The sequence below is a fragment of the Monodelphis domestica genome, chromosome 2, assembly GCF_027887165.1.
Source record: "Monodelphis domestica isolate mMonDom1 chromosome 2, mMonDom1.pri, whole genome shotgun sequence".
NCBI classification, from domain to species: Eukaryota; Metazoa; Chordata; class Mammalia; order Didelphimorphia; family Didelphidae; genus Monodelphis; species Monodelphis domestica.
The window spans coordinates 405562909-405575754 of NC_077228.1; the positions used below are offsets into that span (position 1 = coordinate 405562909).

At 39.4% G+C, this 12846-nt stretch overlaps 1 protein-coding gene across 1 annotated transcript; it reads right to left on the reverse strand.

The window, feature by feature from the left end:
• Nucleotides 1-409: 409 nt before the first annotated feature.
• CCN2 (cellular communication network factor 2) lies at nt 410-4383 on the reverse strand. The gene is made up of 5 exons (XM_001380373.4): nt 3767-4383; nt 3276-3498; nt 2681-2938; nt 2267-2478; nt 410-1821 (listed from the first exon to the last, which is right to left on the reverse strand). The coding sequence occupies exons 1-5, from the start codon at nt 3830-3832 to the stop codon at nt 1525-1527; spliced, it is 1056 nt and encodes a 351-aa protein (XP_001380410.1). The 5' UTR covers nt 3833-4383; the 3' UTR covers nt 410-1524.
• Nucleotides 4384-12846: the final 8463 nt, after the last annotated feature.

Consider the following 12846-nt stretch of genomic DNA (forward strand, 5'->3'; position numbering starts at 1 on the left):
GGCTAAGAGGCTTACTCAGGGTTACACAGTAAGTGTCAGAGGCAGGATTTGAACCTGGGTCTTACTGTCTCTGAGTCTATCCTTCTTTTCAGTGGGATTATTATAATGAGAATAATTTCATAGTATACTCAGTCATTTTGATAATAGATTTTTATGGTTCTGAAGTTAAATTACTTGAAAATATTCTATTTAAGTTTTGTGCCTAGCTTAGATTTGAATAAAAACTCTACTTCTGACCCATGTTGCAGTATGTTGTAGTAGAGAATTCATTGTCCCTGGTATACTCAATAAGGAATCTTCCTGCAAGAAGTGTTGGGAAATAACCTTAAATGACCCCTGAGCAATCACTTCCCTGGATGGATGCTTCCCAAAGGGAGAATTATAAAGTAGTAAAAAAGTAACAAAGCCATTTATAGAAAAAATATAATACTTTATTTCCAACTAGAAAGGTGCAAACATGTAACTTTTGGTCACACTTCTCAACAAATAACAAACTGTTCGAAAACAGTCCTGGTCAAAGTCAGAAACAAATGCTCCTAGGTGGAAAGAATGGTCAGCTGTCAAAGAGCTACTCATTTTACCGCAGGTCATCTGTTCATTAAAAGTGGGGCCATTGGTTTTCCACTGTACAAGTCATGCTTTACAACAACGTTTCTGCCTCACCTTTAGCAAACAATCTGTCTTGACCACTGGTCACTCTAACTGAGCAGAATTTCCATTGAGTATCTATTTCATGCTTTGAATGCATTGTCAAACAAGCCTTGCATCCTACCTATGGTGTTCAGAAATGGGGGCTAACATTGAACATATCCAAGCATTAACAACAAAAAAGGCACAAACAACTTTAAATTAATTTAGATAACTGTACAAATATATATATACACAATATTTACAATATTAATAACAAAAATCTGGCTTGTTACAAGCAAATTAACTTGCCACAAGCTGTCCAGTCTAATAGACGCAATTCTGACTCTTTTTGAGCATGGTCATTTGAATCAAAATGTCTTAGCTGAAATACTGCTGTTCCAATGGAACAGAACAGCTTGACAGCCCCCCACTAGCCAAGAAGGCACACCTCAGCTGTCACTGGAGCTAAGGACAGGCCAGTCAGAATATTAAAGGTCTCCTTCTCAATTGCATTACCAGGTGGAACACAGCATTACCACTTTAAGGGAACAACCACTTGGTAGTGCAAACCTTTCCACAAGTGCTCTCTATTGACCCCTAAGCACCAACCTAGTACAAGCTCTGAAGTTGTGCTGTGATGTGGTCCCACAGTCAAGTCTTACTTTCTTCTCCAAACCTAAGTCTGGGGTCAGCAGTAGCTCATTTCTGATCGAATGCCACATGGAGCAATGGGTTGAATTTTGTGGGATTTTTTTCTTAAATAAAACAGATTTAAATAACTTGTGCTACTGAAATCATGTTTACAAAAAAATGAGATGTGAATCTTTTCAAGTTGACAGTCTAATTAGTCTTTCTCTCTCCCTCTTTTCTGCCTCTCTCTGTCTATCTCTGGCTTTATGCCATATCTCCATACATTTTCCTGTAGTACAAGGACTCAAAGATGTCATTGTCTCCAGGGCAGTTGTAATGGCATGCACAGGTCTTGATGAACATCATCTTCTTCTTCATGACTTCACCATCAGGGCACTTGAACTCAACAGGGAGGGTGGCTGTTCTGTGAGGAGTGCAGCATCGACCATCTGTGCAGACCCCACAGAACTTAGCCCGGTACGTCTTCACACTGGTGCATCCAGAAAGCTCAAACTTGACAGGCTTAGAGATTCTGGGAGTTCGGATACACTTTTTGCCTTTCTAAAGGGAGACAAAAATAAAGGGGAAAAAATCAACAGGTTGATACAGATATTGGTTTTGAGCAATTTTCTCTATATTCAGCCTATTCCTTGGACTTTTTTTCAGTATTTGCTATGAGAAGAGGAAATTCACTTCAATTGTCAAATATACATGTTGCCTCTCTTAGGATGGCTTAGATTTATAGCCCCTCTATGGATATTTTATAATAAAAGATACTGGACATAAGAGTACAAACACAAAACATTTGTATGGTTTTAATAACTTAATCCACTTAGATCTAGATATTTTTGGAAGAGTGGGGGAAATAGGTAGGAAGACCCATTGTAATGGTGGCTAGTATCAATGGTTATCAATGCAGATTAACTTAATGTGTGTGTGTGTGTGTGTGTGTGTGTGTGTGTGTGTGTGTGTGTGTGTGTAGGGGGACCTGGCAAGGAAGTTTTACCTTAATGTTCTCTTCCAGGGCAACTTCACAGGGTCGCACCATGCAGAGACGACTTTGCTTTTCCAATCTGCAGAAGGCATTGTCGTTGGTAACTCTGGTAGAGATGCCCATCCCACATGTTTTTGAACAGGCACTCCATTCTGTGGTCTGGACCAGACAGTTGGCACGAATCATAGTTGGGTCAGGGCCATAAGTGTCTTCCAGTCGGAAAGCTGTGAAAGCATACAAACAGAAGGTTAAACTCCAGGGGAAAAGCATCAGCTTTCCTTTCCTCCTCCCCATCCCAAATTTGAGACAAGTAGCCTCCAGAGATTTTTTTTCTTTTTATGACTGTTGTATATATAGGAAAGAGATCAAAATAGCTGATTTGAGTCTCCAACATTAACATGTGTTCCTGGAAAACAGCCAACTCACCAGCTAGGGCTGGTCCAACTGCAGTCTGGTCTTTGTCCTTGGGTTCCTCACACACCCATTCTTCGCAGCATTTACCAGGAAGTTTCACCCTTCTGGGGAAGGGGCAGTCTGGGCTGGGGAGACGGACGTCCATACTGCAGAGGGGCACGCAGCCCACAGCCCCATCCAGGCATGTGCACTGGTATTTGCAACTGCTCTGAAAGGACTCTCCACTCCTATACACCATTCCTCCAAAGACACATGGGGCACCATCTTTTGCTGCAAGGAAAGGAGGCAAAAAAGAAACTTCAGAACCGGCAAGAAAACATTTTTATAGAGAATTGGCTAGCAGTTCTCTATCTGTAGATGTTTATAATCTTTAGCTCTCTTTGCAAGGAAAAAAAAACACATATCTAACTAGGGGAAATGTGGTGGGTGAGGGAGGAAACGGAAAATTTAGATTTTCGTTGTAATGCCTAAGGCAAACTAAGATGTTTTGCCCAAGACAACGCATTTTGGATCCTGTCAGTTCTCAGTCCCAGGATGGGGAGCATTATAGCTCTTGGGACAGAGAGAAAGGAAGACAGTTGGGAAGAGAGTGACAAGTGGTGCTTACCCGTGCACACTCCAATCTTGCGGTTGGCTGGGGAACCGAAATCACAAAAGAGGCCCTTGTGGGGATCGCAGGGGTCCCGCTCAGTGCACAGTTCGCCCAGTTGTTTGGCGCACACTCTACAGCAACCGCAGCCGTCTGGCACTAGGCTCACACCGGCTGGGCACTCTGGTGGCGGTCCTACCCCACACTGACACTGCCCGCTGCAGTCCTGGCCAGCTATCTCCTGAGAGAAGGAGAGAAATGAGGAAAAAACTCAGGTCAGTAGGAGATCAGGACAGCGTAAGACGCATACACCTTCCTCACTTCCCAGTTCCCTCCCCTTAAGTCCCAGGGCCAAAGCTTTCCCAGAGTCCCCACTCTGGGAGAACTCACTCGTTCTCCCAGAGATGCTAGACTGATTCTCTCCAGACCAGCCACCTCTAGCCCCAGAGATTGGGACAGGTGGGGAAGCGAGGACGCGAAGGGTTTGAAAAGGGTTTCTCTCCTCTTACCCGGTTGCAGAAGGTGAGCAGGAAAACGAAGGCGAAGCTCATGGGTCCCATTTTCCCTGAAGACATCCTGGGGAGCTAGTCTTCGAGAACAGAGATAGTCAGCGAGAGCCTGGACCAGCTAAGCTTGGGATGCGGGAGAGACCAGCGATCGAGAAGAGTGCCCCTGGCTTGTCTGGCCTTAGGTTGGATGTGTGTCTGATCTAGATGATCTCGTTGAAAGCGGATGGCTGCAGAGGTGAGTCGCGGTGGATGTATTTCTGCTTCGTCCTTTGTTTCTTTCCTGTCTGCCTTGAAAGGCTGCTGTCGAACTGGCTGTCTGTCTAGCTTTTTGCTTCGGAGGCAGTAGCCTGTAGTTGAAGTTGCCTTGCTTTGCTCCCTCTCAGCTGCTAGGCAGAGTGTTTTGTGAGTCTCAGACTGCCTGTCTTGCTCCTTTTATACGCTTCAGGCAGCAAGCGCTCGCCAATGGGATGAATGGAGTCCTACACAAACAGGGACATTCCGCACATTCCTCCCCACCTTCCTGCCTCATCAACTCGCACCGGATTGAGCCTGACCCCTTGACACTCAGCATTCCTCCTGTCTGAAAAAGCTGGCACACTCTAGCCCACAAAAAAGGCGCAGTATTTCCACCACCAAGGAGGATTTTTTTCAAAACCCCCTCCCCTTTCCTTTCCCCACTGCCCCTGATTTATATCATTTTGAAATAGTCAGACTATTTTTTTAACTTTTTTTTTTGATACAACTCACCTCTATTTCCAGTTGCTATGCTCATCCCACCCCCATTCCCCCACTCCCCACCTTGGCACAAATCCTTTTGGTAGGTAGGTTGTTGGAAGATCCTAACCACAGGGAGTCCTAAGTCATTTTAAAAGGCTTCATTTTATTTTATTATTTATTTATTTTTTTATGTTGATGATTCGGGGTTTAGAGACAGACAGGATGCACTTGAAACACCTTAGGGAGCAAAAGGAAGAGTTGTTTTTCACTTGGATAAATAAAAAAGAAATCACCCTGCAATTTTTTTCCCCCTGGGTCCTGAAAGTCCTCCCTTGGAAGTCTCTGAACTTCATAGCTAAGTTATAAGGAGGAAAAAAAAAAGTAACAGCTGATTGATGAACTCATGAAATGAACAAAGCTAGTGGTCCCTAGACAGCAGAACACAGTCTGAATCTCATTTGATGAGGCACTTTTCAGTTTTATTACTTTGTTTTCTACTAAAAAGTCAGTTTGGTTGCTACTTTTTCCTTAAAAGAGATAAGTAGAATTAGAAGATAGTGATGTTCTAGGAATTATTGGCCAAATTCATTTGCTTGCTACACATCCAAGTGAGGGGAAACTAATCCTACTCTACCATTTTAACCTTTTTTGTTCCATTAGTGTGGCAGAATAGGTTTTTGTCATTATTCACAGAAAATAATTACTATTAGGAAAGAAGTATCCCTTTGATTTGTCAGAAGTTTTTGATGTGGAGATAAATTGGCTCTTTCCTTAGGGTAAGGGTAGAGGTAGAAAAAAATGAGACTGAAAAAGGTGATGCTTATCTACTTTTGTATACAACTATTTTTGTGCCTCCAGGTCATTAAAATATCCATGAATAAGAGATTCATTAAGAAATGAGTGACAGCTATTTCACTCAATAATACTCTGCTTGGCTTTGGTCATATAAAAAGAAAGTCTGGCTCCAACATGATTGATAATAAAATATGATAAAAAACCTCTCAAATTAAATTTACTTATATGAACAATGATGAGTAGCCATTTGATGCGAAGCATGTAGTGTGGTTATTTGAGGTCAAACCCTAGAAAGAGTAGTATTAGTTTTCTCCCACTTTTGTGAGTAGCAAGTAAATAAATTTGACCAATAATTCCTAGACCATCCCCACATTCTAATCTCAATTATTCCTTTTAAAGAAATAAAAAGAAGCAAATAAAGGAATTCTATTTGTTCTCTCTGGTGACTCTTCAGTAGCTTGTTTAACCCCTATGCAAGAACAGTAACAATTTTATTTTAAGAAAAGGAAATTATTCCCCAAATATATAATTTAATCTGTTCCTATGCCACATCATTTGATCCCAGGGTCAACCAGCAGCTGCATTTTGAATTTTGACCTACTTAAATATATTCAAGCATCATTAGACAAGTCAATTTGGGATAGATTTGAAGCAGATAAATGTACTGTTTTTGATGGGAAGACCACTTAAAATAAGGTTTATTGATATCTTTTTTAATCTAATGGTCATTTGTATATATATATATATCTATTCATCATTAAATGAGTCATCCCTTGTAACAAAGAAAAACAATTCAATAAAACTAACCAATATGATCACTATATCTGACAGTGTTTGCAACATTCCACCTTTAGTGCCCCACCTCTCTCCTAAAAGATGGGCATATATTTCTCTATACCTTTTCTGGAGAAGATTAATTATTGCAGTTACTCAACATTTATCTTTATTTTGTTGTTCTTTTCATTAGAATGGTCATTAAGTATATTATTCTTCTGTGAGATAACTACTTTAAAAATATTGATCTAATCTTTTATCAGTAGGGTACTGTGGGCTTATTTTTTCTTTTTTAGCCAGCCTTTTCAAAGTTCCCATTCTTTCTTCTGAAATATAGCCAAGAACAAATACTCAGTCCAAGTCCTTCTTAGACCACATCATCTGTGCACAATTACCTTGTTAAGCAATCTGCATCTGTGACTAGTGTTGTACAGTAGAATGGCATGTAAATAGTAAGTATGGGAAGCAAAGGAAGTCTCCAAAGCTTACCAAGAATCCTCATAATTGTTATTCAGAGTGTTCCAGGCCTAAGGTTTCCTATTTAAAGATGGAACATTCCAAGCTATGTTAATAATCACATGTGTATTATAGGCAACTTGGTCCCTAACTTGTTCTTCCCTTGTGGGTGATTTTGAAAGTTCAAAATATGTGGGGAACCACAGTGAAATCTTTCAAGACCTAAACTCCCAATTATACCCACCGCTAATGGATAGGAAGGTGTGGCAGATGGGGAAGGGTAGTGGTGGTCAGCTCCCATCTCACCTAAGCTGGGATGTGGCCTCTGTGGTGAGTTCTTGTGGTGTTGTAGGGTGAGGTAGGTGGGAAATGGACTGGGGAATTTTTGAATGCTCAAGAGAATTTTGGAGCCATCAATAGTTTCATGAGCTTCATTGGAGACACTCATTCATGAAGTGGATGCAATGAATTTGGGGTGGTAAGACCTGGACTACATTCTTGGTACTAAAATGTGCAAATCTTGGGAAAGCCATGCAATTTTTGTCCATCAAACTAGAGCCAGAAGAAACCTTGGAGCCTACTTACCTCACCCCTCATTTTACAGATGGGTAAATCAAGGTCCAAGTAGATTGACTGGCCCAAGCTGTGGGGCTAATAGCTGATATGTCAAATGTTATATCAGAGATTACTACCTCACAGAGATATTATGAAAATGAATGAGATTAAATCCTTTGGAAGGGTTGTTTTTCAATTTACCCCCTCTTTTTTCAGTTCTCCATAAACACCAAGTGTATTATCAGAATGTTTCACTGTAGTTAAGATTGTCTACTCTATACTACCTTTAGAAAAAATGGCTGTTCATTGATTGTGAAATTTCCTAAGATGCTTCTTCAAAATTTCTAAAAGCCCATAGTTAGTAGTTAGCCAAAAGATGGATGAATAGCTTCAATCTTAGCCGAGTTGAAATATGCATACTAAAATATACACAGCCTATGAAATGTCCGAGTAACCAGAAAAATATGTTGGGAATTATATGTGTTATGCTGAGTTTCTATCCCTCTTTTATGACTTAGGATTTTTGGAAGAGTAGGAAGATGAGTTTTATTTTTAAAAATCCAAGACATTCACAGACCCAAAAGTATGTGTGGATAATGTTTATGTTGTGATGCAGACCATTCAAAGCCAGGAAATTCAAAGGGAAAGGCTGACACTCTGTCCTTAACTCTTGCCATGGGATTTTGAATTCTTGCAGTATTATAAGTGACTCAGCAAATGTTTGTGTGATCCTGGGAGGTAAAGGGGAAATAGTGGCCTCTTATAATGGTGTCCAACTCTGACTTACCCCTTCACATTGACAGAAGGTCATAATTTGAAGAAATAAAGCTTTGAATCTCTGTGCAAGATGGTCAAAATGCACTAATTTTGACTTGTATGCAAGTGTTTATATAGCAAATACTTTTTAGAGAGCACATTTTTTTTTCCTGGTAAAATGAGGAATTCAGTAGGTTGGCAGCACAGTCCTGTTTACACAGCTATATACGGGATGTGTGTGTCTACTTGGGCTTCGGTTGCTACAATTCATTTGGTTAAGTCTTATAAAATGTACAGGTGTGGATATATTACATTCCTTCCCTTATGTTTTTTCCTCTAACCTCCTCCTTGCCCCTCGTACCGTCCCCCCCACTGAAAGTCACTTGATCAGGTATCAGACATACTGAAAACCTGGCAGTTCTACAGGAAAGTGGCTAGACTTAGAGTGTTTGTGTACTTAAAGAAGGATTCTTGCCCATTTTCAACTTTGAGTTGCAGACATTTTCTTATAAGAGCAATTGGAGGTTTGTGCCAGCCCTCAAAGCGGAAATCAAAAGCTCCCAGAGAAACATACTGAAGGAATGTAACTTTGAGCCAAGAGCCATACGCAATGCCCCATACAGAACTGTCAGCCTTATAGGAAGGCTGCCCGTATATGGCCATCTGTACAGTGAGCTATTTATCACTGGGAAGAGCTTGTCGTTGGATGTGGATATTTCTAGCTTGCCTCATATTTAATGATGTAAATTAATTCTATCAAAAAGTTTGCCAGAATATTAAAAAAATAGTAATAAATATTATCCTAGAATCCAAAGGGACCTAGCTTGGCTGACATTACCTTATATTTGCTTAAAATGAAGGGTTCAGAAGGGAAGTTAGTACAGAAGGGGAAGCCAAATATAAACGGTTGCTGTCTAAATTACATTTATTTCCCTTAAATTTTTTTTCTTTTTTGCTCCTAATTGAATCTGCAATAATTGTAACATCCACCAGTGTAGAATATATTTGTCAAAAGGAAGTTGTTTTAAAATTTTTTATCTGAACATTTACATGCTATTTACGCACATACATTTACATGGGTTGAGGAAGGAAAGAAGGGAAATGTACTTTTTTTGAAGACATTTCTTTGTGTTTTTAATTGACTGTACTTTTTCATTTATTAAATTAGAATGTTGTGGCTCTTATTTAACCAGTTTGTTTGCTTTTGACAGTAGATCATATTCTGACATGAAGGATAAAGTATAGATAAACTAAATATCTGGGACCTGCTTTTAACTCTTTTGCTGTCAGGTCAGTCTCAAATCAAATTGATAGTTAGGGAAAAAAATCCCATTCTTCATTTCATCCCTCTGGGATCTTTATTTATCTAAATTCATATGCATGTATGTATGTCAATATGGATGTATGGATCTCTTTATCTTGAGCCTGGCTCTTGCAAGCTTGTCCAGATTAGAGGTACAATAGACACACAGCGATCCATTCCCTCTACAGATTGGTATGGGAGCTTTCACCAGTTTCATTTCGGACCTAGAAAAGCTGGTGCTCCTCTTCCTTCAAATTTGAGTCCATCATAATGGTTTCAGACAGTTCAGAAGCCCAATCAGCTTAGTCTACTGCATTTCAGAATCCCCCAGGTCCAGCCTCCCCAATAGCAGAAACTATAAGTATGTACCCTTATTCTCAGCAGCTCTAAGGTCTTTAAAAGCAGCTCAGGGGGGCAGCTTTGTGGATCAGTGAATTGAGAACCAGGCTGGGTTCAAATCTGGCCTCGTACACTTCCTAGCTGTGTGACCTTGGGCAAGTCACTTAACCCCCATTGCATAGCTCTTACAGCTCTATTGCCTTGGAACCAATACACAGTACTGATTCTAAGACAGAAGGGAAGGTTTTTTTTTTTTTTAAGTAGCTCAGGTAATGAATGCTGGAGGGGATGTGGAAAAGTTGGGACATTAATGCATTTCTGGTGGAGTTGTGAATTAATCCAACCATTCTGGAAGGTAATTTGCAACTATGCCCAAAGGGTGCTAAAAGACTGTCTGCCCTTTGATCCAGCCATAGCACTGCTGGGTTTGTACCCCAAAGAGATAATAAGGAAAATGACATATACAAGAATATTCATAGCTGCACTCTTTGTGGTAGCAAAAAATTGGAAAATGAGCTGATGCCCTTCAATTGGGGAATGGCTGAACAAATTGTGGTATATATTGGTGATGGAATACTATTGTGCTCAAAGGAATAATAAAGTGGAGGAATTCCATGGAGACTGGAACAACCTCCAGGAAGTGATGCAGAGTGAAAGGAGCATAACCAGGAAAACATTGTATACAGAGACTGATACACTGTGGTACAATCGAATGTAAAGGACTTCTCCATTAGTGGCAGTACAATCGAATGTAAAGGACTTCTCCATTAGTGGCAATGCAGTGATCCTGAACAACCCAGAGGGATCTATGAGAAAGAACACTATACATACTCAGAGGAAAAACTGTGGGAGTAGAAACACAGAAGAAAAACAACTGCTTGACTACATGGGTCGAGGGGATATGATTGGGGATATAGACTCTAAATGAACATCCTAATGCAAACACCAACAACATGGAAATAGGTTTTGATCAAGGACACAAGTAATACCCAGTGGAATTGCACGTCGGCTACAGGAAGGGCAGGGGGAGGGGAGGGAGGGAAGTAATATAATTCTTGTAACCAAGGAATAATGTTCTAAATTGACTAAATAAATTAATTTTTAAAAAGTAGCTCAGAAATGTCATGAATTTAACCCAGGAAGTGAATGAAGTTAAGGCAGAGGTCTCCAATCTCTTGATAAAACTCTCATGTTGGGTACAGATAAGTAAAAGGAAGGAAGTGAATAAACATTTACATAGTACTTAACTACACACTCTGCTAAGTAAGCTTTATAAATATGATCTCATTTGACCCTAACAATAACACTGTGAAGTAGGTGCCATTATTATTCCAATTTTACAGCTGAGGAAATTGAGGCAGATGATGCTTAAATGTCTTGCCCAAGATCACACAAATAGTAAGCATTGGAGGCTGCATTTGAATTCAAGTCTTCTTGACACCAGACCAATATTCTTTCTATTTTTTTTTTTTTTGCTGTCTCTTAGAATTAGAGAAGAACTCATTTCCAAGAATGGGTGCCTACAAGAGAAAATAAATTCATGGTGAAATACACAGTGAAGATTCTGAAAACAGATGCAAAGTATGTTTGTAGGTTTGCAGAATGCAAAAGAAAAAAATGAAGCAAATAGATATACTATCAGATGACTGATTTTTAAAAAAATGCCTTACCTATCTCTTATATTTTATTATTTATTGCCCCAACCTAATTCAGGTTTGTTTTAGCTTATATTAGGTTTCTCTGAGAGCTTAGTGTCCTCCACTTCCTCTTCCAAATAATTCTAAGTTCATGAGGGTCCAGTAATATTAAAATGGTACTCAGTGTATTGAGAGTCAGGTCTAGAGACAGGAGTTCCTGGGTTCTAATGTGGCCTCAGTCACTTCCTAGTTGTGTGATCTTAGGCAAGACACTTAACTCCTATTGTCTAGCACTTACTGCTCTTCTGCTTTGGAACAAATAAAAATATTGATTACAACACAGAAGATAAAGGTTTCTTTATGTTTCTTTCATTATGTCATTCCCTCTATACAGTGACCCCTCATTGGATATAGGAACAAATTGGAACTTGGCTTTTGCATTTAAGGTTCTACTTAATCTGTTTCTAATTTCATCTCCTCACTGTCCCCCAGGATATTGGATGTATTCCTATATCTCCACCTTTGCTTTTTACTTTGCCTGGAATGACCACCTACCTCTAGCTTTCCAGGTTGCACAAATTCTTTTTTTTAATTTAAAAATTATGCTCCTCCCCAAACCCCCCACTCTTTTACCTCCTATTTTAGAATCAATACTAAGTATTGGTTCCAAGGCTGAAGAGTGGTAAGGGCTAGGCAATCAGGGTTAAGTGACTTGCCCAGGGTCAGACATCTAGCAAGCATCTGAGTCCATATTAGAACCCAGGACCTTTTGCCCCTAGCACTGAGTCATCTAGCTGCCCTTGAATGCATTTTTTAAGGCCTGCATCAGGTCCCAACTTCTCTCTGATGCTCTTCCCAAGTATGCAAACTTATACTGAACTATTCTTTCTCAAACTTCTTGAAGCTTGTATTATCTGTATTGCCCACTTGGGCACTTAATCACATACTGTTTTGTGGGTGTGTACTTTGAGGGGAAAAACTGTGTCATATTCAATTTAATTCAACAAACAGAATAAGCTACTATTTGGACAACTGTCTGAGCTAGACATTTGGTACATTTTTGTGTGTGTATATTCCTCAGAGCAAATACAGTTCTGAGAAAATATCTCTGTACTTCATGCTTATTGAATGAATCTAGAAGTGAAAGAGACTTTATTTGCTTGATGAACAATTTTCTTTGTTAAATCTGTATAATTTGAAAACTTCTTTCCTCTCTAGGAATGTACTGAAACTATAAAACAAAATCTTTATTATTTTTATAGTCTTACATGCCATCTGAACACCAGAACATGTTTTCCTTTTTCTGTAGGTGCCAAGAAATGTAGGACCTACCGCAATGCTAAGTAGTAGCAATTGCTTGTCATAAGTACTAGAAACATCTACATATTCTGCTTTCCTCATCTGTTTTCTGCTTTTGTACCAAAGCTCTGAATCAAATTTAGCTTATGATTTGCCTTGAATTCTTTTAGAAAGCGGGTATATCACCTAAACAAATAAATGGATATATTATTTCCTAATATTTTCAAAAGAAAATATGTTTTTTCTCTTCTGAATTTCTCTTTTATTTCTTTCTACTCTTTGACTGTAAAATAGCATGTCACTAAATGAACAGTTGATTAACAAATGAAACTCAAATGACGGCCACCACTTCCTGGAATGCCTTATTCAAACTAGGTTGTACAAGTAAGTCATGTATTTTAAGGTCAAAGAGTAGATTAAACAGCCTCTCTTTTGTGGCTGCTTAAAAA

Bases quoted from the DNA above. Each gene is read 5' to 3' on its own strand.
- CCN2 (XM_001380373.4), bottom strand. From the start codon at position 3,832: ATGTCTTCAGGGAAAATGGGACCCATGAGCTTCGCCTTCGTTTTCCTG. The intron at 3,499-3,766 runs GTAAGAGGAGAG...TCCTTCTCTCAG, and splicing joins TGCTCACCTTCTGCAACCGG to GAGATAGCTGGCCAGGACTG. The intron at 2,479-2,680 runs GTGAGTTGGCTG...ATGCTTTCACAG, and splicing joins AGTTGGACCAGCCCTAGCTG to CTTTCCGACTGGAAGACACT.